Genomic DNA, 24,871 nt, shown 5'->3' on the forward strand with positions numbered 1-24,871 from the left:
TTTAAGCTCGAGCTGATGAAGACGCGTTAAGATTAGTGCGCTATTTTGCAAATTAGCTGGCTATTCTGCAAATAAGTCTAGATATCTTGGCTTATTTTCTGATCGGAATAGCCGGCTTCTTCAGTCTTCATTGCAAAATTAGCAGGCAATTTTCTGATCGGGCTAATTCTTTGGATCAGAAATAGCTATTCTTCAAGCTCGAGCTGATGAAGACCCACCTTATAAGATAGATGTCAATCAAATTATGCTATAGATTTGATGTGGTGACTGAAAACTGGACATTTTACATTACGATCATGGCTAACAGGCATGTAGTACCTGAGCTCTTTGTACATTCTGTGTATTTTAGTCTGCATACCAGTACAGTGATGCCACCTGTTACTAGTACTTCTATTTTTTATTTTTTTTTTTTTAGGGCAGTATTTTGTATGTTTGCCAAATACACTGCAGGTTTCATGGAAAATACTATTTTTCCCAAATTGAAGTACTGTACATGTCTATTGTAGGAGAGATACTAATACTGTTTTTCCTCCAAAAATGTGCCTTTTCACCCCTCAAAATACTGCAGTACTGTTTTTAAGGTTGACATTCCGCTGCCTGTAATTTGTTTGTAGCAATAGATTGATGAAACTTTTAGGGCCCAATGTTCAGTTTTTACGGCGTGTTTCGATTATGGCTCATAACTTTTGATCCCTTTGTCCGTTTTTGACCAAACTTGGATGGTACATGTCCCTTGGGAAGTTGAAGGTCACCACAGGGTCAGAGGTCATAGGTGGGTCAATAAACTTCCGGGAGTTAGAAAAACATTAATTTCTTCTGTGCAAATGGGCGAGACACAATTTGGCACTTGCCTTGTTGGTGCAAATAACTGTCCTGGACTTTAGCATGTCATGGAACTGCTCTTAAAATTTAGCTTTTATTCCAGAAATGTTTTGCTTGTGAAGCTGCTAATAGTATTTGGTTGATTGTAGGTTGTGATGATCAATTGTTTTGGTTTGTTTTTTCTGTCTCCATGGCAACTAGGGAGGCTGAAACTGTTGAATGTTGCTGAGCACCCGCGGGGACCATGTTTAAGGTACGGGCGTCCCACGCCACGCGTCTGGCATGGCAGCTGAAGCAGCTGCAGAAACGGGCCACGCCCTCCTGTGTGGTGCAGTCCCTGAGTGGTCTCCATGGTTACCGTTTCAAGTCCACGCTGGCAGAGGAGAAGGTGGCGGAGAAGGGGAAGATTAACAAGCTCATGGTGGCGAACAGAGGTGAGACAAAAATGTTTTATTGGCATCAAGTGCATCTGCAGTGCCATCTGCATTCATGCACGCAAACCCAAAATCAATATTTTTTTTGGATTTGAGTTTTGCAATGCAATGTGAAAACCATGAATTCTTTTTGTGGAGACACACACACACACACACACATTCAATCTTGCGATATTTATCACCAAATGTGAAAGTCAGTCCAGCATGTTTGTTATTACAAGTCTCACTTTAATGTACCCTGTGCAGTGTGTGTGAACAGACTTGAATGGAGACTCAATTTCTTTAGTCCTACATGTATAATGCAACTTGCCACACGAGGATTGTATAAACTGATACACGTGTGAATGCAGCCTGAGGTTCTGAAAGGTCATGTAAAAGCAAAGGGATCTATCAGTCATGTGATCTTCCCATTGATGCATTGACGCTTCTTCTTGCACGTAGTCATGTGACTTTTGTAAACAGAATAGCTGATGCGGCTGTATCAAGGCCTTTGTGAGTATCCCTTCCCTACAAATTTAGCTTTAGGAAAACAAGACGCCACATGCACAGTGTATTACTGCATAATGTAAGCCATGCTTTTCAGTATTTTGAAAACATCATATTCATCAAATATCTAACAAATATTTCATCTGGCAGCCTAGGTTTACTCTTATTTTGCAAATGCCCATTTCTGGTTCTTTTTTTCACTTTCGGCCTGGGGTGGGGGCATTTTGGTTTTCTTGGTCTTTTATATTTCACAAATTGTAGTCACTGTGATATCACGGAACAAGTGGATATATTAATATGCATAATAAACTGAACATATTACTGTCACTATACCTGGTACTTTCAAATATCAGCTAGAAACATTGCTGTCATTTTGATATCATAATTGGATAGATGCAGCTACCATGATATTACTTTTTTTCAGTGTATATGATGGGAAGGTGTGATTTCATGGAAGAATTTGCTCTGATTGTAAGGTTTTGGGTTTGTATTTGTCTACATTGAATGATTTAAGTCAGGCGGAAAAAAGGTAAATAGGAGCATGGAAGTGTGACAGACTCTCGTAGCAAAATGCCCTCATGCATATCACGGATAAACCCGCTATATGGCTAACGGTAAATGCGCTGACAAAAATTGATACTGTGGCAGTCTTCTTGTTTGGCACAATGATTCTACACCTGACTCACAACCCCAGCCAACCAGCCATACTCCTGGCTCAGCTGAACTTTCAATAAAGACACACAGCTTTTGATTCATACAGTAAACACGAGGCAGTCAGACCTTTTAAGACACCAAAGTGTTGCCATTCTTTAACACAACGATTGTCCGGGGTATATTTAATGGCCCACCAGAATGCATAATCAATTGCACTGTAAGATTATCCACGTGTGTGTGCTGTGTGAGCTGTGTGCAGAACTCTACGGCGTGGGTGTTATGTGGCTATAATGCCCCCTTTGCCATTTTCATTTGCACGTATTAAGGAGTCCTGAATACTCACAGCCGTCAATCAAAGGTGATTATAACCGTGTCTGCATGTGGCCAAAGGCTTCTTGGGGATTGGGATGTCCAGCTATGATTCTCTAACTCAGTCATACTGGAATTAGGCATTGACGTAACAAGCTTTCCCATGTATGAATGCACACATACTTACACTGTAGTTTCAAGATCTTTGTATGTGAAGTCTTGAAAAAAAAAAATGGCAGCGCCAAGGGTATTTAAAGCATTTCTAGTTTTTGGGCCACTCAAATTTTGGGAAATTATTCAAAAATGTAGTATTTCTAAAGTTTATGTCATGTTATACACCATTTTGAAGAGAATACAAACTGAAATCTTTTACCAACAAAATTCTATTGTGATAAATTTCAACTCTTATTACAGTATATGCCAAACGTAAATTTTAATATTGAAAAAAATGCCAATATCTTTAAGATATATAAGAAATTACAATATTTTTCCAATTTTACCATTAGGTCAAATTTTCCGTCTAATGTGTAGATTAGTATTTTATGAAACCAATACAGGAATTTGTTATACTTTGTGCAAAATTCATATTTTGACATTACAGCCGTAAAATCAGATTTTTATGATTTAAGTGATTTTTTGCTGCATGGATTTGATGTAAATACAATTACGTAAGTGAAACATTATGAACTTTCACCAAAATTCCAGGAGATAAAGGTACACTTTCAGCCACTAAAGTGGTCAGCAGCAGTTTATTAGTTAATTTTCAAGTAGCTTTGTTAGACATATGTTTAAATTGTATCAGTAAAAAAGGTAAAAATGAATGGAAACACCAGTAGCTACTTCTAGAGTGCCAAGGTCAACTTTCTTCACTCCATCCCCCCCCCCCCCAAAAAAAAAAATTGTGTATTAATTACCAAGTTTCAAATGTACATTTTATCTGTACCATACATGCTTGCAAAGTTGCATAATGAAACTTATTATTTCATTATTTCACTAATTCTGTTTTTATCATGAAACTTTGGAAAACAGGAAATTTTGGCATTTGTTTATTCACTTTTTAAAAATTATTGTTGGTATGCAGCAATCTTTTTTTTTTTTTTAATGTACTGTACGTGTACAAGTACCTCTAGACCTGAAATGTGAAGTCATGCATAAATGGTTTTCACAGAAAAACAGCAATTTAATAAACAATCATTTAACACACACAGTTGACACATATAGACATACAGACAAAAAGACCGCACCGACCAACGGCAAGGGGAACACGAACTTGGTTTCCCACCACAGGGAGACCACAGTGTATGTCAAAGTCTTAAGAGCTCAGATTAGCATTTAGTACTTCAGTAAGCCCAAATATCCATTGTGGTCATCATATGATGTGTGTGATAAGCCTCTTTATAGGGAGCTGTCATTGTTTCCATGAAAACTTTTGAGTATTAGTGAATATGACTCAGTAAAGTACAAGAATTGAGGTTGGCATGTGGTTTAATAGCAATCTTCAAGGTGTAAAGGTCAAACATTTTCTATGTTCATGGCTGTTTTTCTTTCAGAAGAGGACCCGGATATTGATTTTGATAGTGCTTGATGTTCACCAGTGAAGCAAAGTTTCATTATACCCCCGCCAAACGAAGTTTGAAGGGGGTATATAGGAATCAGCAGACGGTCGGGCGGTCGGGCGGTCGGGCGGTCGGTCCGTTGCAAATCTTGCGTCGCGAACTACTTCCTCAGTTTTCAACCGATTCCCATAAAACTTGGCACAGATGTGTGCCTTGGGTTGTAGATGTGCAAGACGTATTTTTTGACAGTACCCAAAAGTACATTGGCATGGTAACGGCATATTATGGGCAAAAATGGGTACAAATCTTGCGTCGTGAACTCCTCCCACAGTTTTTGATCAATTTTTATGAAATTAGGTACAGATGTTCATCTGAATATGTTAATATGCAAGACACATATTTCCGCAGTGGCAAAAAGTGCGTTGCCATGGTAATGGCATGTTATTGGTAAAACATAGGGCAAAATGCTTCATGGCAAAACTGCTTCATCAGTGTTCTTCCAATTCTCATGGAATTCATATTGAATGTTTGTCTTAGGATATAGGTCAGCATGACACATTTCTTGACAGTGACAAAAAGTATGTTGCCATGGTAACAGCTCACATATTATGAGCCAAAATGATGGAAAATTTTGTGTTGCAAACTACTTCCTCAGTTTTTGCCCAATTTCCATGAAACTTGGTACAGATGTGTGCCTTTGGTTGTAGATGTGCAAGACGCATTTTTTGACAGTACCCGAAAGTACGTTGCCATGGTAACGGCATATTTAATGGCAGAAGATCAAGGAAAGATCTTGCGGATTTAACTACTTCCTCAGTTTTTTGACCAAAGCTTATGAAATGTGGCACACACCTTGATCTTGGTGGGAAGATGTGGAAGACATATTTTTCGGACGTGTCGGAAGCTGCGTTGCCATGGTAACGGCATATAAATGGCAGAAGATCAAGGAAAGATCTTGCGGATTGAACTACTTCCTCTGTATTCGACTGAAGCTCATGAAATGTGGCACACACATTGGTCTTGGTGGCAAGATGTGCAAGACATATTTTTTGGACGTGTCGGAAGCTGCGTTGCCATGGTAACGGCATATTAATGGCGGAAGATCATGGAAAGATCTTGTGGATTGAACTACTTCCTCAGTTTTTGACAAAAGCTTATGAAATGTGGCACACACAATAGTCTTGGTGGGAAGATGTGCAAGACATATTTTTCGGACGTGTCGAAAGCTGCGTTGCCATGGTAACGGCATTTAAATGGCAGAAGATCAAGGAAAGATCATTCCTTGGGTAAGACTGTCGTCACGGGGCGGGGGTATTAAGCACCTTCAGTGATATTTCTAGTTTTGCTGCTTATTGGCTGGGTCTCATCTGACAATGACTGCAACAATGAATGGTTTTTGTTTCAATAGAATCATGTTTGTGATGTTAATGATATGTATCCTATATTCTTTACCTGGTCGAATAAATAATGATAATAATAATAATAATAATGATAATAATAATAATAATAATAATAATAATAATGATAATAATAATAATAATGATAATAACAAACCTTAAAAAGTCATTGATAACTTTTTAATGGATTGTCTGATTTTCCTCAAACTTGATTGATGTGTTCTACTAATATTGCTGCATTTTCTCAATCCACGTATTTTTGGATGTACTTCCCCTTGAACTTAAAGGTAGGGAATCCCATTTGCATGCCTTAAATGAAGAGTTGTATAAATACAGTGGTATGTTGAAGAGAGTATCATTTTAGAAACTCCCATAAAGTATTGAAAGTGGAAGGTAACATTTAGTACACTTTTTTGACCGTTAGATTTTGAATTGAATTTTTTTCGGGGCTCACCGTAAATTCCAGTACATTACTAGGCTACCTTTGCAGACCCATGCACTGGATGTGTGTTCATCATGTATATTTTGTGAAGAAAGTTCATCAAAACTTACAAACATTTCTATATACATTCTTGCCACACACTCTATATGTTATTACATCAGCTCTTATACTTTTAGATTTGTGTTTATAGATAAAAAATACAGAAGACTGCAACAAAAAGGCTTAAGTGTGGCTGACACACAGAACTACTGAGTAGTTGAGTTTTGTGCATTATTCAAATTGTAGATAACTGTTGACTTCCAAATTTCTCAGCAGTGGCCCAAACAAGTCCCCTGAGGTTCATATTTAATGTTTTGCTGCATTTTGGGAGGTCTGTAAAAGGTATCCCCTACCTTTAAGGCGATTCCGTATTTGTTGACTTAGCAAAGACAGAGAGACCATTTGTGGCCCACATGACATCACTTGTAATAATTGTGTTCCTCTGTAGGAGAGATTGCCATCCGCGTGTTCCGAGCATGTACAGAGCTGGGCATCCGTACCGTGGCCATCTATTCGGAGCAGGACAAGGCCAACATGCACCGCGGCAAGGCGGATGAGGCCTACCTCATTGGCCAGGGTCTGCCTCCGGTGGCGGCATACCTGTCTGTGCCCGAAATCATAGAGATCGCCAAGGTATGTATGTATGCTTGCTCTAGAAGGCTGGCAGCCCTGCCACTTAGCAGAACCTAGAGAGAGTCTCTGTCTGCTTTGAGATCACCACTAAATATGATGTTTTGTATCAGATAACTACCTGGCAAATTCAGGCAGGAAAACATGCATGTAACCCTTCAGCATATTATCCAAATAGTATTGATGGCTTTAATACTGAAGGAAAAAAAAACAACACCTTCAAATGGATGATTGTGTAGCAAAATTATAGTTATTTAGGTTTTTTCAATAATTGAAAGTGTTCAATGGCAAATTTCAAAGTGTAAAGCCGTTGGCCTCAACCTTTTTTCAACCTGAGGCCCACTTTGACTTCTACAATTTATTATTTTTTTTTGAGGCCCAGTTAAATCACATATTAATCTTTTTTATTTCATTTTTAACTGACATTGCGGCCCACTGGTTGAGAAGAGCGTATCCAAAGAATACTTTTAAATCTAACAGGTTGAAGTTTTTATGCCATGTTGTTTTAGTGTTTAATATTGGCTGGCTGTGATTAAATGCAAATTATCATTCTCACGTCAATTCAATTCAATTTATTTTCATATTTCTAAATGAAGGAATTTACATCAAATATAATAAAATGAAGTGAATCATAATATCCAGCGTGGATGCACAGTAAATTAATTAATATAAACATATGAAACATAGCGGCCAATCTTCTTAAGTTTGGCTCTATGTATAACGCTAAAGAAATATGATGGAACCTACTTGAAAGTGAGCTTGTTAAGCGTAGGTCCCAAATTCTGAACAGAGTGTAAGATACAGATGAGGAGCACGGATGCAACGTAGGACCAAAATAAAGAAAAACAAAAATGAAAGGGAAAAATACCCGGGGCAATAACAGAATCTTCTCAATACAAATAGTAATAAACAGACAACCACATTCTGCAGATGTAAGAACAGTTGATTTAGCAATGTTGACAATATGGTGTAATAATACGATTAGAATAATGCTGAAAAAAAAGAACAACTTGACAGGCGAGTCCTCGGAAGAGACACGGGAAGCCGAAAGAGTGAACATATAAGTACTGACATTCAAAAAAGAATTAGAATCACACTTGACTGTATTAAAACTTTTATGATGACTTTTATGATGAAACTGATATTACTGATGATGATGATGATGATGATGTTCATGACTTGGTACTCTTCAGAAAAACAAGGTGGATGCCATTCACCCGGGCTACGGGTTTCTCTCCGAGAGGGCCGACTTTGCCAAGGCCTGCACCGAAGCAGGCATCAAGTTCATCGGCCCCGCCCCCAAGGTGGTCCACCAGATGGGCGACAAGGTTGAAGCCAGACAGATTGCCATAGAAGCAGGTATATCCCCTAGATGGTACATGGGCTTGTTTTCGTAGAGTTTTGTTCTTGGGATGGATAGGGAGGGAGGACCCACTTTCCACTGTCTCCCTTTTTCTTGTGGTAAGAAAAAAAAATACCACTAGAAACCAAGAAATATAAACAAAACAAAACAGAAAAATCACATACTTAATTTTGATAATGAAACTGCTTTATCCTTCTGTTTATAGTAGAATACTACAAGCCTTTAGGCCCAATTACCCAGGGCAAATGGAATGCACAGATGGGCAAGTAAGATGAATGGGCACTTGACTTGACAGTGTAACCCTCTTCTCACCAGAAGAGCCATCTTGTTTGCCTGTGCTGGAGGGAAAAAAATTGAGCAATTGCCTGAATTTCATTCATTTTCTTTTTATGAATGATAGCAGAACATGCAGTTTACTACATTTGATGATCAATCAAAGGTAGTGCATGGTATGACAGATATATCTGGAATTTTCTTATAAACCCCCCCCCCAAAAAAAAAAACAAAAAAAAAACAAAAAAAAACCACACACACAAAATCACTAAAAGCCACTGGTTCTTGACATGTTGAACACACGCAGAGCACAAGAATAACTAAGAGAATATTTATTACTGCAGCTTATGTTATGAACAATACAAAGTATTATGTAAAGGAATAATGAATGTTTTATTATTATTCAAATTTTTTTTTCTCTTTTTACGGGATCACCTGACATAAATCAGAACAATATTGGCATATTTCAATGAAAATTTAAGTAATTGGCAGAGGAAAGTTTTTATGGTTGAATGGATATGTACTTCAGTACATTGTGTTCCTGGAAACATTCTTTCTAATCTTACACCAAATGAAGACATTCATTTTTCATTTTTTTACTTTATTCATTTGTTTTTTCTTTCCTCTGCAGCATTTATTTCTAGGATCAACCCAAGCCCCCCCTTTACTTTCTTGAATTTCATTCTTTTACTTCTTCTTCTCTTTGTTTTCTCCCCCACCCCTCTCTCTCTCTCTCTCTGTCTATCCCTTCTCTCAACATAGTCTCATCTCTCTTCAACTTACCTTTCCTTTGCGGGATTATTCATCTTTTCTCCATTCATTCCGCATTCCATAGTCCACATTGTTCGCAGACTTCGTTCTTCTCTTGGTTTCATGAATCTTCACTTCTCTCTCCTATCTCCATGATTTCCCAACCTTCAACTCCTCCCTCTTCCTCTTCCCTTCCATTTCATCTTTCTCCTCCTAACGATGTCCGAACATCTTACTTGATTCTCACTGTATTCTTCCTTACCGCTCTCTCTGTTCCTTTCTCTACCGTCTCCACTAGTGCAACTTCAACTTCCAGCCCATTACTGTCCCCCACTCTTCACTTCTTGCCCTCCTTACAACCCCCATATGTCGCTTCCCTCTTCAATTCTCCTCTTTCTAGGCTCTTCTTCTACCAAACAACAATCCGGTTAAGGACTACGTACACATGGTGTCACCGCAAATCTTTCTCCCTTCATTTGTTTAGTTGTTCGTACATTCATTGATTCACTCATTGATTCACTCATTCATTCAATCATTCATTGCTTTTCCTTCGAGAAAACGTTAAAATCTGTGCATGTAAGGTTAACTGTGTTAAATTTTAAAATTCCCCATCTCAGGTGTTCCAGTTGTACCAGGCACAGACGGCCCCGTCACGACAGCGCAGGAAGTCAGAGAGTTCTGTGAGCAGCACGGCTTCCCCATCATCCTCAAGGCTGCCTACGGAGGGGGCGGTAGAGGAATGAGGGTGGTGCGCTCCATGGATGTGAGTGTGTGACTCCTTTTCTTCCAATTAATATCTCTGGAAGGGGTTTGCTCAGGAGTTGTGACAGCTACTGGTCTTAGAGAAGAAGGTCCAGAAACTGGGATGCTCAGAAGTTTGGTTTGGGTAATAGAGGACAAGGCCCAGACCGCAGACAAGATGCGTATAATGTGTATTTGCCAAGCAAAGTATATCACCAGCCATTGTTTGGTAAATTTAGTCATATTATGATGTATGGATGTGGTGTAGGCCAGGAATGTCAATTCATTGTTCAAAGGAAGACAGCGAGACTTTTCTGCTATACCATTGTTGCAAGATTGGAATCATCTGTATTTACAGGCAGTCATTTTCTTGTACATATACTTTGGGTTAAGTGTTCAGTTTCAGTATATTTAAAGTAACTAAGTTCAATTTTAGTCTTCTGAAACATTGTGTGTATGAGATATGTGGAAAGGATGGACTCTAAACTAGTCAAAACCTTGTTTGTGTATGAAAAAAATGTTTGATTTGGCATTGTGTATTTCTGTTCACTGAAGCTCTGCCTTGTTTTGTTTCGTAGGAAGTGACTGAGAATTTTGAAAGGGCGTCATCAGAAGCCCTTGCAGCATTCGGTGATGGCTCCATGTTCATAGAGAGGTTCATCGAAAAGCCAAGACACATTGAGGTCCAGGTGCTAGGTACGATGTGTAGAGTGGACAGCTGCAAGGGACTGTTCTTCATTGTTTGAGGCTTGTGTTTAAAAGACAAGATTGGTCAAAATCAACCAAAACATTTTCAGCTTCTTTATAACTTCACAGCATGATTACATAAATTTCAATGTTGATATACAATTGTAGCTTAACAGCATGATTGCATAGATTCCAGTTTTGTCATGGTTTTTTTCTGTTTTTGATGGAGTGTTCATTAAATGTAGTCAATCCAAGATAATATTCTCTTCGTTAAAAAGGATGTCATGTGACATGGTAAATCCCAGAATTCAATGAATAATTGTTTAACTGAATCCTCTATGCTCTCAATATAATAACAGTTGGATATTGTCATAAGTGTAAAAGGAAACAAGTTATGATGATATTGTAGATGGCAGCAGAAGTTTTGTGCAACTAGATAAGTTCTGTGATAAAGGACACCATTTAAAAAAAGTGTCAGAAATTAATTGCCTACAAAGATTAAGCTGTCATTCAAACAAAAGACGTCATGACTGTCTGTCTGCATAATTTTTCAATCCTGCCTGGTCTCTGTGTCCTTTACATAGGGGACAAATACGGCAATGTGATTCACCTGTATGAGCGTGACTGCTCCGTCCAGCGGAGGCATCAGAAGCTGGTCGAACTGGCCCCGGCCCCCCTCCTGGACCCCGTCCTGCGGGACAAGATGACCTCCGATGCCGTCAAGCTCTGCCAGTCGGTCAACTACGAGAACGCGGGGACGGTTGAGTTCCTGCTGGATCAGGAAGGCAACCACTACTTCATTGAGGTCAATGCTCGGCTGCAGGTGGAGCACACCGTCACAGAGGAGATCACAGGGTGAGGGGGTCAGGCTCTCTTGGAGACCTTGTGCATCGCTGTGGTGGGAGGCAATGTTTTTCCACACTTCAGTCACACCATGCCACAAACCACTGTGGATGATTGTGCAGTTTATCATCATCATAATGTACTTGCATGTCATACTCGTGCTAAGTTAACTTTAACTAAAGCTAACTGTGTAATGTATGCAGTTTGATTCTGAAGCCATTTGTTTGAAGAAAAGCTAGTAATGAACCTGATGAAGATTGACTAGATGATGATGGATGAAAGGAGAGAAAAATTGCATAATGGGTTGGGCTTCCTGTAACTCCGTTTCTCTGCTATAAAAAAAAAAAAGGGGGGGGGGAGAGCTATATGTTCTCAGCGCATCAGATGTCTTTCAGCTTTATATCGTAAGGCTACATCTGATGCACAGCAGCTTATGTTGCATGACAACATTCTCGGGTGATTGTAGACCAGGAATTTGTTCCCTTTCATTGCATGTCGATGTTGCTTTTCAATCTGACCAGGGATTTTTGGCATTTTCTTGTGCACCTAGGGTTGATCTGGTACAGTCTCAGATCAAGATTGCCGAAGGCTACAGTCTTCCTGAGCTGGGCCTCTCACAGGATGACGTCCACATCCAAGGCAGTGCCATGCAGTGCCGCATCACGACTGAGGACCCCGCCAAGAACTTCCAGCCGGACACTGGCCGCATAGAGGTGAGAGGTGGACGGTGTCTGTCAAACCTTAAGAAACTGATGTGCCTTGTAAAATGTAGGAACTGTCATACATTGCAAAAATGTGAATTTGGTGGTGGTAATCAGATGAGTCAGGGTAAGGACTTCCAGATGCCAAAAAGGTTTGCATTTTGTCCTGTTCTCAAAAAGAGGAACTGTTTAATTCTAGCATGCTGATTAAATTATCCTAACACTAGGAGTAATGTAGTATGGTAAATCCGGCCACTCACAGATTTCTCTCTTCTAAATCGTGTAAAGATATATAACAATTATATATATTTTTTAATTGCTTTACTTTTTTCATAGCTTTATTTAAACATACATGTATTATCAGAGACACTGGTAGCACGATCACTATCTGACGCATACCCCTTTCATGCCAGTTACTCTGGGGTTGCCCAGGTTATTTGACAAGGAAATACATTTGGAACATCTGTGAAAAATTTCCATCAAACTAGCGAATGAGCTCCCTGTTCAGATTCTCTTGCCTGCTCTTCTGCAGTGGAAGTGTGTTATAACACATGCACAAAACAGCCCACTAGATGTGGTGGTATACTGATGTGTGCTTTTCACTGGAAAATTTTTACTCCACAGGGTCACCTGTGAGTTCCTAGGGACAATCCGGAGTTTACCAGGGATGGTTTGGGGGAAGAATTTCTGCATCGTCACCCGGCATTTTATCAGGATTTCACTTGCAAGACTTTTCAAACTGCAAGATCTCCCAGATTTCTGAGGAGATCTTGGGTGAAATTTGCTAAGCTTGAAAGGGATATGAGATGTTTTTATAACCAATATCGTTGTAAAAATCAGTGCCTCTAAGAGTTGAAATGTTGCTTCTCACCAATGATACTTTAATGTGATGGGTGAATCCATCTCAAAACTGATATGCTTGTTATACCTGAATCACCTGAAACTGTATTCCTAGGTATTCCGGAGCGGTGAGGGCATGGGAATTCGCATCGACAGTGCTCTGGCGTTTGCGGGTGCCATGGTGTCACCCCACTACGACTCGCTCCTCGTCAAGCTCATCTCGAGGTCGAGGGACCACCAGAGCTCAGTGCGGAAGATGTTGAGGGCACTAGCAGAGTTTAGGATCCGAGGAGTCAAGGTGAGGGGAAAAAAAAAGGAGAGGGAGGAGCATTTGTGTGAATGCAGAACCTTTGTCCTTGGTTGAGCATTACAAAGTTTGTATCTATTTATGGTGATCAATGCAGTGCACACTTACAGATGCCAATATGGGTTGGAGGATTTGAATCAGCAGTGGACACTTTTATGACTCAACGGTGGATCTCCCAGAAAGTTACTAAATTGGGACATGTATCTTATTTAGTGTGTAGGAGCTGATATAATGAAAGCAGCATTTCCTTGGATAAAAAGGAATTAACAGTGTGGGTTGCATGGTGTGTATTTTCATACAATTTTGAGAAGCTACTAATAGAACACAGAAAATGTTTTTCTTTCTGAAATATCTTTATGGACTTAATCTTGGCAATATCAAAGGCAGATTGACATTATTAGTCATTCTATGCAAAAAGGAAAAAATAACAAAAAATGAAAGCATTGGGGAAAAAAGTGCAATATCAATTTGGATGAATGTGATTTTTTTTTTTTTTTTTTTTCTGAAGAGACCTTTAAGTGTTGTTTCTCTGTAACAATGAGGTATTGTCATTCACTCTCTTAGTAAATTGCTTTCTTTGGCAGACAAACATTCCATTTCTGGAGAACGTACTGAGGCACGAACAGTTTGTGTTGGGGCAGGTCAACACGTCCTTCATCGACGAGAACCCCAGCCTCACCCAGGAGTTCATCCCCAGTCAGAACCGGGCCCAGAAGCTCCTCTACTACTTCAGCAACCTCCTGGTCAATGGTTCTACCACGCCCCTTGCTACCGGGCTCCGCCCAGCCAACGTGGCCCCTCCCGTCCCTGAAGTTCCCTTCAGTAAGTCACACCTTGCACCTCTTGTCATTTTGTTGCTGTGTTTTTGTTCTATTCTCTGCTTGGTTGGTAACTGTTTTTTTTAGTGTGGGGTTAATAAGTTGTGTGATTTTATTTTCCTTTTTTTTTTTTAGACACCCCGTTATGCCCTCGTAGTGAATTGTTGTGAGTTGTGCGTGCTCTCTGTGGTTTGTGGAGACTACTAAGTCATAATAGAGTACCAATTTGGGATGTCACAGCCATTCATTGCCATGGAAACCGGTTCTAAACAACCTCACCTGGCGCAATTGTTCATGCGCGCACCTTGTTCCACCCCAAGCTATAGCAAAAGACTGACATCATCAAATTGGTACTCTATAATGCTAAACTCTAATTGAAAATGCTGTGGTGTGAAAGTTTCTCTTTATCCTACGAATGGTAATAATGTACTCATTGGAATGTATGGCACTCTTCTTCATTAACAGAACGACAACAAAATGTCAGTCATGAGTACCGATTCGAAGACTTGTAATTGTTACTCATGATTCACCAAGTTGTTGTGGTAAATACAGAAGGGCAAGTAGTGTTGGAGACTATGGTAGTTTGAGAATGTGTTCGTGTTCCAGTCTGAATCATGCCTAACCCCTTCAAGTTGCAGCCATTTTTCTCTATCGCAAATGAGACTGTATAGTGAGGTATAATCAATCTGAGCCAGTCTCTGTACAAGTTTGACCAGTGCGTCATCAATCTTTCAGGCTCCTCGTACAAAGCCACTAGCTTGTGAGCTTGGGCCACTTTTGATGCCGAGTTGCTCAAAACTAATATCAACTTCAAGTACGTTTAAAGGCATAATTTACCATTTGCAGACGAAATAAAAACCCAGCATTAGTTCTTCAAAATACTTCTAAAATGTGAGTTAAGAACAGAAACAGCCGATGTAAAAATTTTAAGCCAGAATCAATGTTAAGTATTGTTAAATATACAAAATGTAAACAATAGTTACAATAAAAATGTTTCCAAACTAAACCATCTACAGTTATGGTTTAATGAGAGAAATGGTGATATCTCCTTATATTTTAGGCTTTATTGCAAAACTTTTATATGGTAGGATGTTTTGTGATATAGATGCATCAAAAGTGATATCTTGAACACTTCTTAAGTCACTGCTCCCAGAAGTACACAGGACCTTTAACAGGCACAAGACATTGTAGAACAAAAAGAAAAAAAGATCCACACCATGCACTCAAGAGGTTATGTTAGTTTACTCACTTTGCAAACGTAAATATTTGTTTCCGCTATATTACAGGTCGACATGGCCATGGTGAGTTGTGCAGTGATGTTAACGCTAATGCCTAATACTGTTTGTTCTAACTATGGCTGACTTTTTTTTTCTGCTATTCTATGGGAGCTGATCAACACAGTAACTGAATATGCTCTTACTATTTCACAGATTTGTGTTTTAAACCCATTGAGGATGGATTGATTTTGCTATTCATAACACACATTTTCCATAGATACCTGCCCGAGTATTCTTGGGACTTGTCTTCAATGGGTTAAAAAATTTTTCCTTTTTTTTTTTTTTTGCCATACAAAAACCAGGCAAAAATATGGAGAATTGACAATATTTGTGAGACCTTCATCAATGGCAGCACTAAAATACTTAGGTTGTGATAATTACTCTTTCTTTTATGGACATGCTTGTGACTTTTGCTTGTTTATTGTTTTTTGCATGTGACTGCACTCAACATTTTCCACTAGGTTAAAGGGACTGTACAGTACTGGTTGAGGTGGGGTTTCATGTTTGAACATTCCTAAGTGAGATAGTGAAAAGCCTCTTATGAAATATGAAAGAGCATGTAATTTTAAGAAGGATTCAACGTTTATTTGATGAAAATTGGTTTTCAAATGGCTGAGATATCCAAAAAAGTGCTAATAATAAAAGGCGACATGTCACAACTTTATTAGGATCTCTTTGTTTCACCTTGTTTTTGGATATCTCAGCCATTTCAAAACCGATTTTCATCAAATAAACTTTTCATACCCCTTAGAACTGCATGCTCTTTGACATCTCATAAAGTGGTTTCTGAATATCTCGCAAAACGTTAAAAGCTAAATCCTCACCTCGACCAGAACTGTACACACCCTTTAATGCCATCAAAAAGGGGCAGAATTCCTGCATACATTGGAAAATGAATCTGACAAAAGTTTCATATTACGCCATGGCTTTCCACTGTCCAGCAGCGATGTGGTGGTGGTTGGAAGGGTAAAAAAAAGAAATTATCTCTCTCGCCATGTCTCCATGGATACATGATGCTAAGTGGGTCAACTTTCCAGGTCACAATGCCACTCAGAATTCACTACGACATTGAAGAGGCGCTAAGGTCGCAAAGACGAATCCAGATTTTACGAAACTGTTCAGGTATTGTTTGAGACTTTGAACTGTTGAGCAAATTCAGTTACTGCGTGTCGGGGGAAACTCTTGCAAAGGTACATTCTTAATATTGATGAGCTGATGCATTCTGTCGGTACTTCTGGTGGTTTTACTCTCTTGCACTTTAAACATGTTCGTTTATTTAGTTTGCCGAGCATCTAGCACTACTAGCTAACATTCTGGCATTTGGATGTCAGTTTATCATTCCTGTCACCTGTGTACTCTGATTCCTTTGCTGTCAATCTCTTTCCAAGTTATGAATAATTATGTAAATGTATTATCTATCTATTGATATTTACTACATTGTGGTCACTTGTAGGTAAAAATATTGAATAGTCAAGATTCATGTCTATTCCACATTATTTCAACTAGTGCTTTAGTTAGCTACATAGCATTGAATTTAATTATCCTGAGCAAGGTGTACTTATATATGCCATATATATGTATTTCTTATGTTTCAGTTTCAACTCTTCTGTACAAAAAGTATTGTCTACCAACTAGTAGTTCAGTAATGTGCGGCAAATTGCCCATGGCCAGTGGGTATTTCGAGGGTTGATGTAGACTTCAATCCATCTTGGCAGCCAACCTGGTCACTGCTTTGCTCTGCTCTGTTGGACAGACCCATTCTGCCTATTTTTAGCCTGACTTGTATTCTCATTTCAGATCTTGAGCAGTGCATAATAACTGTGGTCATGCATGGAAATACATTATATATTCTCTCTTCAGATTCTCAGCAGTGCAGCGATATCTGTGGTCATGCATGGACAGACATTATGTACTTGTATTCTCTCTTCAGATCCTTAGCAATGCGCTGATAGCTGTGGTTATAATGCATGGCTGCCTTCTGTCTGTAGTCTCCTAATAGTGCTGTGGAAGGGAGCTGAACTTGTGTCCTAATCTGCCATGCCTTGTATGCATATATCTGTGCAATGCTCTACCTATATCTCTCGAGCTAAGGTCGAAAAGACCCTGATCCACCAGCCGTTCATGTGACCCCACATGACTGACAGTTGGTGTACCAATCATGCATACATGTATTTAACCCTATTCTAACTGGGGGGGGGGGTCAAATTGACCCCCCCCTCGACGTTTCGCACCACGATTCCGCAACGCGCAAAGATTTTGCCGCGTCGTTTCATGACTTTTTTCATTGAAGTCTCCCGCATATTTTGAGACCAAATTTGCGACGTCCGGGTACACCGTTCTGAAGTTATGCAATGTTTTGCATATGCATGTCAACCCGAAAACCGCTCAAATTCATGATTTCGTGTGCAAATCCAATGCAAACTGTGTTTTTCTGTTTAATTAATATAAATTAGATTATTTCAACTTTTAACCATTAAAATAAATCAATTCTAATGTAGATAAGCTTGAAAAAGTGCCTCCAACAAATTTTGGCAAAAAAAAAATAGAAAACAAAAGATCAAAAAAAACAATAAAATACATAAGAAATTAACAAAACAATAAAAAACAAAAGAAAATGATTTTGATTCCGCGATTTTTTTACAAGAAAATTGTTTGATGTGTCTTGAGGAACTCTGACACAAAAATTTAATAATCCTTCAGTCTTTTTGATGGAGTTATAGGTGAAAATATGATTTCATGCGTTAATTTGCATAATTAATTTATTAAAAAATATGAAATCAACATTTTTCTATTTTATGACCATGTAATCTTGTAGTTGACATCCGGCTCTATGTTCAGGCAAAATTTTGCGGCGATCGCGCGATCGGCGGCCGAGATCTGAAGGGGGGGTCAAATTGACCCCCCCCCAGTAAAAACTTGGTCTCAAATAGCCCAGTTAGAATAGGGTTAAAGGAAACATGGGCTTTATATGCAGCCTTTCCATTGTTTGCAACAACAAAAAATAAAAAAAATAAAACATGTGCTGTATTCTTTGCCATTGTGAAATGTTATGAGTATAAAGTTGGAGTAATTGTTTAAACATTCTTCTATGCAGCCCTTGAGTCATACAAAAGCAGGTAAAATTTCTTCCATCAATCTGTATTCTTGCCTTTTGTAAAAGTACCCTTTAAGTTGAAAACGACAAACTCCCAAGATATTGAAGTCTGACTTTGCAGAGCCTGAGAGCATTTTGAAGGTGTCTTGTTTCCTGATGTTACAGACAATCTACACTGAGGAGAAAGTTATGTGATAGTACTGCCGCCCCCCCCCCAAAAAAAAAAAAAAAAAAAAAAAAAAAATGGAGCTGGTAATGGGAAATCCTCACCAAAGAGAGAATTTGTTGATAAGTGTTCACAATCGAGATGATACCTAACAGTATAATGTCCCTGATGTGTATCTTGTCAGTTGTGAAGCTAGTGGGAAGACTTTGTTGATAAGTGTTCACAATCGAGATGATACCTAACAGTATAATGTCCCTGTTGTGTATCTTGTCAGTTGTGAAGCTAGTGGGAAGACTGACTATCCGTGATAAGGATCAATTAAAGACACATTTGACACTGTATATGACTATCTTTGATATGTAGATTACCAGAGATAAACAAGTATGAAAAAAGTAACATTGGACACAGACTTAAATATTATGAAGACTCACAGTCATGTGACCAAGATAGCTGCGTTATGATTCTTTCAGATGAGCATCATCTTTACAGCTGACTCACTGGTCTTTAGGTAGCTTTGTCTTTCTCGATATGTGCTCGGTTATGCCGTAATATTCTTTGAGATCTGCCTTTGGTTGTATTGCTTTCTGTTAGAATATACATTCCTCAAATCTTGCCATTGGCCTTTTGATGTAAATATAGCGGGATGCATCGTTTGTAAATGTTTCAGATAAAAGTATCTCGATGGAATCTCATTTTCTTTGCTCATTTTTCCACTAATAAATTGTATTCATTTCTTGTCAGATTCCTTCTGTTTGCATTTCTTATATTCTTAAAAAGCTGCATCACTTCAGTGATCCCTCGCATTTATCCCAAGTTGAATTATCCTTCAGGTTTATGCCAGGTTTAAGTGTGTGCGTGTGTGTCACACACATACACACTGCTTCTGACCATATGAGCATTGAGAATTTAATGTTTCCGGGATGAACACGGTACTAGGGCTCTCTATAGCTCAGTCGGTGGAGCACCGGGCTAGCATCCGCAGGTCTTGGGTTCGTATCCCTATGGAATCCCATTTTCTTTGCTCATTTTTCCACTAATAAAAGTATTATAACTTTGTCCTCCTAGTAGCCTTCCTAGCAACTGATTTTGTCACCTACGATCTTGATCATTCATGGCAACTGTGAAGTTTGTAAATGATGTCTGGCGTCACAGAAATATAACATGTACTACATCACCTGGTTTTGCTCCCACCGTAGACCAGAGCCCGCCCACGGGTCACCGAGACATCTTGCTGAGGGAGGGACCAGAAGCCTTTGCCAAGGCGGTGCGAAACAATCCCGGTCTCATGCTCATGGACACCACCTACAGGGATGCCCACCAGTCCCTACTGGCAACCCGTGTCAGGACCTATGACCTGAAGAACATCTCACCCTTTGTGGCCCACAACTTCCAGAATCTCTTCAGCTTGGAGAATTGGGGAGGTGAGTTTGCCTCTTGGATATCAGTAATGATGTCTTGATATCTGTTTTGATGGTGAAAATGTTCTTTTTATTTTTAAGGGGGGAGGGGTTGATGCCACACCCTTGCTTTACTTCAGTGTTAGTGTGTGAGGTAGAATGTTTAGTGTTAAGATCTGTCCTAGTGTCCTGTATGTGTAGACAATGTACTCACATGTTATAGGATCCTGGAAGGTGCTACAACCAATATTGACAATAAAAACTCATTAAATTACAGATTTTTCCTGGAAATGAAGAAGAGACAAAATGCACTTTAAGCATTCATGTTTTGCAAAACAAGACTGAATTAATTGCTGTAATGCCATTTCACCTGGATATTCCTTTGAGTCTGTGAGATGTTCTCCAAAGTAAGTAAAAAAAAAAAAAAAAAACATATACAAAGATCAAAGTGTCATGATATGAAGATACGGGTTAGGAATGGTTCCAGACAATCTCCATCAAATATCATACATAAACAATGTCACTTTGAATGAATATAATGCTGAGAATAACTTTTAAATCAGTTCAGTCAGTCAAACACATAATCATGTGAATCTGAATACTCAATAGAATTTATATTGAGACAATGCTAATAGTAGTATGATGATGACGGGTGATCCTTTTGCAGGTGCCACGTTTGACGTAGCGATGCGATTCCTCCACGAGTGTCCGTGGGAACGACTGGAGACCCTTCGAAAGCTCGTCCCCAACATACCATTCCAGATGCTGCTCAGGGGGGCGAATGCTGTCGGCTACACCAGCTACCCAGACAATGTGGTCTACAAGTAAGTAGTTCCCCCACAGTCGGTGCTTGTTGAACACCCATGGCAAAAGGTTCTGGAACAAGAAAGTTAGGAGGAAAAAACAAAATTGGCGCAAGAGAATAAGAAGTATGTCAGATCAAGAGGGCTTTACTCCCCCCCTTTTTTTTTTTTTTGATAGCAGCATAATTCCAAACCAACCGAAACAACAAAATTTTGATTTTGTAGAATGAAAATATCCTTTAAAAAAAAGCTTTGTAATGAGTTTACTGGTTGCTGTTTCTGTTTAAGCGCAATTGTTGGTTGTAAGAAAAGAGTGTTTGCTGATTGTTAGCATCTCTTTGATATGTGTTGTGCAGTTCTTTTTTTTTTTTTCCTGTGTTTTTGTGTGTGTTTGTCAAGCTGCATTTAGACATTAGTACTGAGTTTGAAATTGCGTAAAATCTTTGAAATGAACGTATTGCTTTGCTAGAATAAGCCTAAATAATCTATTCAGTGTACACAAGATTGCACAATTTACAGATTCAAAATGCTGAAGCTCCTGACCATGGAAGAGGGTAGAACCCCTCCCACACCTGTGAGATTACGATGTAATCTGGGCAATCTCACGCCTTGCTGCTCTCTGACCTTGGCATCTCTGGAGCTGTGACATCATTAATCAGATGTTAAGTCACATATTTAGCGATCCATTGCTTTTCAGTCACCACTTCTATCTCAATTACCCCCCTCTCCCCAAAAAAAAAAAACATGCTCTCCTTCAAATTTTGGTGAATATCTCTCTTAAGTGATGGACAAGAAGACTCAAGGTCAGCCGTCATTTAATTTGTTTTATACAACGTCTTAGTAGATCCTTGTAATTTGATTGGAGGATTGTTGGTGACATGATATTCAATAAGTACTCCATTCAACGCGCCGTGCAATTTAGGTTCTATTTTTGCGTGCAACTTGGTTCGATTTTTTCGCTCTATTCCACGGTTCGAGAAATTGTACGGTACTGCATGTACTGTGTGTTGCATATTGAGGATCGCATGCAGCTAGCGCAGTGTACGTGTGCGGTACATTGCGGATGCACGTATATAGGCCTACGTAGTGCTAATGTACGAGCGCTAGACCTGTAACTACACTGATTGCACAAGCCAGAAAGAGAATCGCAGTGGATCCACATGTAAGTACTGTATGGCTATATTTTTCATACATATATAGACTTCTAGGCCTACTTAGACCTACCCAACAATCCTCCAACCAAATAACAAAGATCTACTTGGACGTTGTATAAAACAAATAGTGTATGGTCTTTACTCGTGCAGTGGAACGAGATTTCGCACTCGGTGAAAGATGAGGCGCACTATTCAACTCGGCTTCGCCTCGTTGAATAGAGCGCCTCTATCTTTCACCTCGTGCGAAATCTCATACCATTGCACTCGTGACCATTCACTATTTGTATAATATTTCTGATTTGCAGGTTCTGTGAAGTGGCCCACAAGAGCGGGATGGACATTTTCCGCGTCTTTGACTGTCTGAACTACCTCCCCAACCTGATCCTTGGCATGGAGGCGGCCGGTGCATCTGGTGGGGTGGTGGAGGCTGCCATCTCGTACAGCGGTGACGTGTCAGACCCCACCAAGACCAAGTACACTTTGGACTACTACCTTGATCTCGCCACGGAGCTGGTCAAAGCTGGAACCCACATCCTGTGCATTAAGGTACCTGTATTGGGTGTAAACAGGTTTCCTTTTGTGTGTGTGCTCGTGTAAGTTTGTTTATGAGTGTGTTTGAATACGTCTGTATGTATGTGTATGGATGTGAATGTGTGTGTGTGAGTAAGATGTGCATGTTAGTGTGTGGTGTGCATGGGTTAAAATGTCCTTGTTGGGCATTTGTGCATGTGTCAGTCTTTTTTCATTCTGCATGTACAATGTACTTAATGTGTACATTTGTGTGTATGTATGTGTGTTTGTGTGTGAGGGTGGGTGGGCAGTGAGTGTCATTTGCAAGTTTTGTTTTTTCTGTTTTTCATATGTACCACCCCCATACATCTTATTTTGTGCTTGTAGGGTTGTGAATAAAATTAAAAAAAAATTCAAAGGTGTATGTCAGTGGTAAGAAATTAATCCAGTTTGTACCATATGATGTTCTGACATTTTCGGTTTTTGGTATGCCTCTCAAAGCTATGAAGTTATTGCCATTACTTGTCTGAAATTTGAAGATAAATATGTGTAAATAAACTTTGAAGACTCTTTGTCTCAAGTAACTGTCTTTATGATTGCCCAAATATAGGTAAGTTAGGAAATCATTGATGAGATTTTGAGAAGCTATTGGACTGTGTGTGCAAAGATGGTTGGAATGAAATGAATTTTGACAGTAATGGATCCAGAAGGTCGGTTTGTAATTTAGGATGAGGTGACACCAGTTTACTCTCTAAACTGTGAAATTGTAACTTTGTCTTTGAACCCCAGGATATGGCAGGTCTCCTGAAACCAAAGGCCGCCACCATTCTTGTATCCGCTCTGAGAGACCGCTTCCCCGACATGCCCATCCACATCCACACCCACGACACCTCCGGTGCTGGAGTGGCGGCCATGCTGGCAGCAGCTCAGGCGGGGGCCGACGTGGTGGACGTGGCAGTGGACTCGATGTCCGGGATGACGTCCCAACCCAGCATGGGTGCCATCGTGGCCGCTCTGGAAGGCACTAACATGGACACTGGTGAGTGGCAGGATCAGTCAAACTAGTACTTTAGAAATACAGAATTTTTCGTAGGTTAGAAATTTTTGTGCATTTTGCACAGCATGAAACTAGTGGAGGAATAAAAGCGCTTGAATTTTATGCTTGTTATGTATACTGTTATTTTAAATCTTTGGTTCCAAGGTGGGTATATTGGCGAGATATATCTGCTGATGTTATTTGTTTCACATTTGCTAGTCATATAGCATGAGTGACTTGGCTGTTGTAATGCTGCCCAGTCATCTTTTACCGTAATATGTCCTGCCAAAACCCTTAGCTGCTGTAGCTGTGATGAGGTGTTTTAAGTGCTTGCTCAAGTGTTACGACTGGTAAAATTAGAAACATGCAAAATTCAGATCACCTGGCCAAGAGCAAAAAATTATGTGTGCAAAAATTTCCACTTATACAATAATGTTGAGACTCAGCAGTTGCTTTGTTAGTCATACAGAACGTCTTCAAGACATAAAAATGTGGTCTTCCAATAAGGATCAAGTGAAAGAGAGTGAAATGGAAATATGTGTGTACCTTCCAGCCATGATGACCCAAAGTCTGGTCGTCAGACTTTGCTATTTCCGACATTGTCATGTGTGTATGCCACGTTGGTGTAAAGATTAACAGACATTGATTGACTTCACTACGATGTGCTTGTTAAAGGCTGACCATATTGGGATGCTTGGGCTGCAAACGTAGGGTTCTCTGTAGAGAAAATTTGCAATAATCTCAGGACTGAAGGAGGCAAAATGAACAGAAGAAGATTTGTATCTTTTGATAATATTAAAAGTCATGCTTTTTGTAGCAAATTCACTTGTATTTATCTCATTCTTATTATGGAATGAGACCAATGTGGAGTGCTGATCTTGCTTAACAGGTGTCCCCCTGGAAGAGGTCTTCAAGTACAGCGCCTACTGGGAGGTGGCCCGCCAGCTCTACGCCCCCTTCGAGTGCACCGTGACCATGAAGAGCGGCAACGCCGACATCTACCGCAACGAGATCCCGGGAGGGCAGTACACTAACCTCCAGTTCCAGGCCTTCAGTCTTGGGCTAGGCAGTCAGTTTGAGGAGGTGAAGAAGGCCTACGTCCAGGCAAACCGGCTGCTCGGGGACCTGATCAAAGTGAGTGGTTAGGGATGGAGGCTCCTTCGTATCAGGGCAATTACCCCTGAAGATAATTACCCCAGAGGACAATTACTCGCCCCCCCCCCCCCCCCCCACCCCCCAAAGTAAAGATTAGAGTTAGGGTTAAGTTTAGAGTTAGAATTTGGATTAAGGTTAGGATTAGGTTCAGGATTAGGGTTAGGGTCAGAGGAAGGGTCTGGGGTAG

General features: G+C 39.8%; 1 protein-coding gene across 1 annotated transcript in view; it reads left to right on the forward strand.

Annotated features, from left to right (window-relative positions):
* The first annotated feature begins 1,047 nt into the window (after positions 1 to 1,047).
* LOC140229546 (pyruvate carboxylase, mitochondrial-like) overlaps positions 1,048 to 24,871 on the forward strand; it is a 44,815-nt gene continuing 20,991 nt past the window's right edge. Inside the window, exons 1-14 of the mRNA XM_072309797.1 lie at positions 1,048 to 1,256; positions 6,588 to 6,772; positions 7,963 to 8,128; positions 9,773 to 9,918; positions 10,475 to 10,592; positions 11,168 to 11,438; positions 11,977 to 12,139; positions 13,083 to 13,265; positions 13,859 to 14,096; positions 19,826 to 20,050; positions 20,694 to 20,850; positions 22,289 to 22,529; positions 23,283 to 23,532; positions 24,419 to 24,663. Of these exons, the coding sequence (XP_072165898.1) occupies positions 1,067 to 1,256; positions 6,588 to 6,772; positions 7,963 to 8,128; positions 9,773 to 9,918; positions 10,475 to 10,592; positions 11,168 to 11,438; positions 11,977 to 12,139; positions 13,083 to 13,265; positions 13,859 to 14,096; positions 19,826 to 20,050; positions 20,694 to 20,850; positions 22,289 to 22,529; positions 23,283 to 23,532; positions 24,419 to 24,663 (2,778 nt within the window). The 5' untranslated portion in view covers positions 1,048 to 1,066. The remainder of the gene's footprint in view (positions 1,257 to 6,587; positions 6,773 to 7,962; positions 8,129 to 9,772; positions 9,919 to 10,474; positions 10,593 to 11,167; positions 11,439 to 11,976; positions 12,140 to 13,082; positions 13,266 to 13,858; positions 14,097 to 19,825; positions 20,051 to 20,693; positions 20,851 to 22,288; positions 22,530 to 23,282; positions 23,533 to 24,418; positions 24,664 to 24,871) is intronic.

Source organism: Diadema setosum, chromosome 1 (assembly GCF_964275005.1).
Source record: "Diadema setosum chromosome 1, eeDiaSeto1, whole genome shotgun sequence".
NCBI lineage: Eukaryota > Metazoa > Echinodermata > Echinoidea > Diadematoida > Diadematidae > Diadema > Diadema setosum.